Source organism: Mandrillus leucophaeus, unplaced genomic scaffold (assembly GCF_000951045.1).
Source record: "Mandrillus leucophaeus isolate KB7577 unplaced genomic scaffold, Mleu.le_1.0 Scaffold170, whole genome shotgun sequence".
Taxonomy (NCBI): Eukaryota; Metazoa; Chordata; class Mammalia; order Primates; family Cercopithecidae; genus Mandrillus; species Mandrillus leucophaeus.
In genome coordinates this window covers 676,332-679,341 of record NW_012101699.1, presented here as the reverse complement: position 1 = coordinate 679,341, position 3,010 = coordinate 676,332, and the positions used below count along the sequence as shown (strand labels likewise).

Sequence of the window (3,010 nt, the reverse complement as noted above, 5' to 3'; positions counted from 1 at the left end):
CCCCCCCTGCACCCACAACCCTCTCTGCACCCACAACCCCCCCTGCACCCACAACCCTCTCTGCACCCACAACCCTCCCTGCACACCACCACCAAGCTCATGTGGGCATCATAAAAAGCCACGGATTCTAATGCCAGGCACAATTTCAGAAGAGTCACAGCGAAACACGTCACTTTCTATTTGATGTTGACTTCCCAAACCACAGAGCGTCTTCCAGTTCTACGAGAGTGTCACATCCTGAGGTGAGGCGCTGTACATGAGCTGTCCTTTACCCTCAGGACTTTGTGCAAGTTTGTCTAATAAGGGTTTACAAAAAATGAAGGATTCCTTGGCACTTGCCGCTTGGAAAAAAATGTTTTTAATGAAAGAACGAAGGAATGAGTCAGACGGGATTTGTAACTCACCAACTGCTGAATGACTCTCTCGACCAGTGTTGAAAACGTAGTGTCTTCAGTTTCTCTGTTGTCGAACACATATTTAATCAGCTTGGCGATGGTCTCTGTATCTGTTTCTGACTCAAACTCGTAGCCTTTGCTTTCCTGGAATATGCAGTCGGCACAGTGTGACAGATTTTGGTCATTGCACAATGCCTGCCTGGCCAGCTCCCTCTCCTCCCTGGTGATCTGCCCTTGGAGTGACTTAAATCGAGAACAAGGAAAACTGGGAAGGGACGAAAAATGTTTGCCAGCATCACACAGCCAAATACTTCTGAGTCACTCCGGGAGGCCCTGAGATCACCCCACCTCAGAAGCTCGCCCTTGCCACTAATCTGGACATTGCAAAATAACAGCAGTCAAAATGATAAAATACGTTGAGTCAAATCCACCCACATCCCAACTAACACCACAAAGCCTTTCAAATTTTCGACATTCACTCTCTAACCTTCTGCCCCAACTCCGCTGGTACACAAGTCGCTGTGTGATATACGCAGACGGTTTAATAAAACAAAGTTCCTGTTATTTTGATTCTGGGAATCTGCAGTGGCCCTTGAGATAAATGCTAATGCCCTGTTATCTCCTCAGACGCGATCTGCAGGGCCTGGCTCAGCCGAGGCAGAGGTTCCTGCTCAACACAGTGACGTGGCTGAGCGTGAGGCTCGGTTCCCACACTGGTTTCCGCAAGGGAATGAGCTGGTTGTAAAGTTTCTGGGGAGACCAATCCCACCAGATTGAGACATCACCTGGGGGAAGCATCTTACCAGAAATTTCCTCAGATCTTTGTAATTTGTGATGATCCCATTGTGGATGACAACAAATTCTGAAAAAGAAGTTAGGAGAGAAATGCTATTGGGAAGGAAGCTCACGTCAGATGTGAAGAGAGATGATTTCAAGGCTTGAGAACTCTCGGCAAACTCCAGGCCTCCCGACTTCTGTTAAGCACACTTTGTTTACAGTGATTAGCACTGATGTCTGCTACAATGGAACTGGAGATTCGCACCAGGGATGTCTAGGGCAGCGGCTGCTACAGTGGAAACCCGAGGAGACACACATCCTTCGTTCAGTGGTTCAGTGACCAGCAGCCACCAGCCTGACATGCAGCGCGCTCTCCCCTGTGTGCTACTATTGTATCAAACAGGCTTTGGGGTTCGTGTCCCATGGGGATGATGAACGCTTCATTCCAGAAATGATTCCAGGCAGTCTCAACCAGCTTTAGGCACAAAGAGGTCGCAAAGAACAGTCCAGCCCGTGCTTTATTGGACCCACACTGTGTTGTAAAAGTATTTGAATTTTTAAAATTCTGAGGGTTCACTTTAAAATCCTGGTTTCCTTGGGGAAAAATCCCAGAAGTTCTGGCATCCCCAGGCTCAGCCACATTCCTGCACAGCAGGATTTGCCGGCTGCAGCTTCTCCCACCTCCCCCAGGCCTGCCGCACTCACGGGTGGTTTCCTGCACAGGTAGCACTCCCGCTGACCCGGGAGGGGCCGGAGCGGGGTGGGCTGCGGTGAGGGATGTCTGCCTCCACCCCACTGCATTTTCTCAATAAAGAGCAGGGGTATGAGTGCCTTGAGGGAAGGGTCCAAGGCCAGCCTGATAATTTTTCTGGGCACGTAGCCCCGTTTTCCTCTCCTCCTAGAGGACATAAAGATTCCCCATTGCCCTTAAGGTTCAATAATTCCACCAGGAAGTGTCTAGATGTTGGATATGCTTCATAAATATTGACTACTTTTTTTTCAAAGCATTGCTGTGAAGTCTTATTTATTATTATTACTTTTTGAGATGGACTCTCACTCTGTCACCCAGGCTGGAATGCAGTGACATGACCTTGGCTCACTGCAACCACAGCCTCCCGGGGTTCAAGCAATTCTCTGGCCTCAGCCTCCCGAGTAGCTGGAATTACAGGTGTCCACCACCACGTCTGGCTAATCTTTGTATTTTGTTAGTAGAGACGGGGTTTCCACATGTTGGCCAGGCTGGTCTCGAACTCCTGACCTCAGGTGATCCACTCACCTCGGCCTCCCAAAGTGCTGGAATTACAGGCTTGAGCCACCACACCCGGCCTATTGACTATTTTTGATCCCTTCTTTGAATCTCTAACTCAAGTTTTCCTTTATTTCAGGAAAGATTTCTCCCACAGCATTTTAAAAAATCTTTTCCATTATTCTTTTTCTTTATTCTCACCATGATTTCCTCTATGTAAAAAAATCGTATTGTTTGTTTATGTGAGGTCACACTCAAAAATGGGAGGGCTTAAATAAGAAAAGCCCAGTTTCAACAGATGTGCCGACCACAGCTCAGCTCTGTTTTTCATGTATTTAATTTTTACTGCTCTGTGTTCTGATCGCTTCTTGTGCACACCAGTTACCCGTATTAACTGGCTCCACATCCATCCCCTTCTCCATATTAACTGGCTCCACATCCATCCCCTTCTCCATTTTGTTTAGTATCTTTGGTGATATTGTTTTTTTGTTTTTTTTTTTTTTTGAGGCAGAGTCTCACTCTGTCGCCCAGGCTGCTGGAGTGCGGTGGCGCCATCTCAGCTCACTACAAGCTCCGCCTCCCGGGTTCCCGC

At 48.0% G+C, this 3,010-nt stretch overlaps 1 protein-coding gene across 1 annotated transcript in view; it reads right to left on the bottom strand.

The window, feature by feature from the left end:
* The window catches only part of GFPT2 (glutamine-fructose-6-phosphate transaminase 2), a 48,454-nt gene that overhangs the window by 35,368 nt on the left and 10,076 nt on the right, over positions 1-3,010 (bottom strand). The window contains exons 3-4 of the mRNA XM_011976844.1: positions 1,199-1,257; positions 405-539 (exon numbers count right to left, since the gene is read on the bottom strand). Coding sequence (XP_011832234.1) covers positions 405-539; positions 1,199-1,257 — 194 coding nt within the window. The remainder of the gene's footprint in view (positions 1-404; positions 540-1,198; positions 1,258-3,010) is intronic.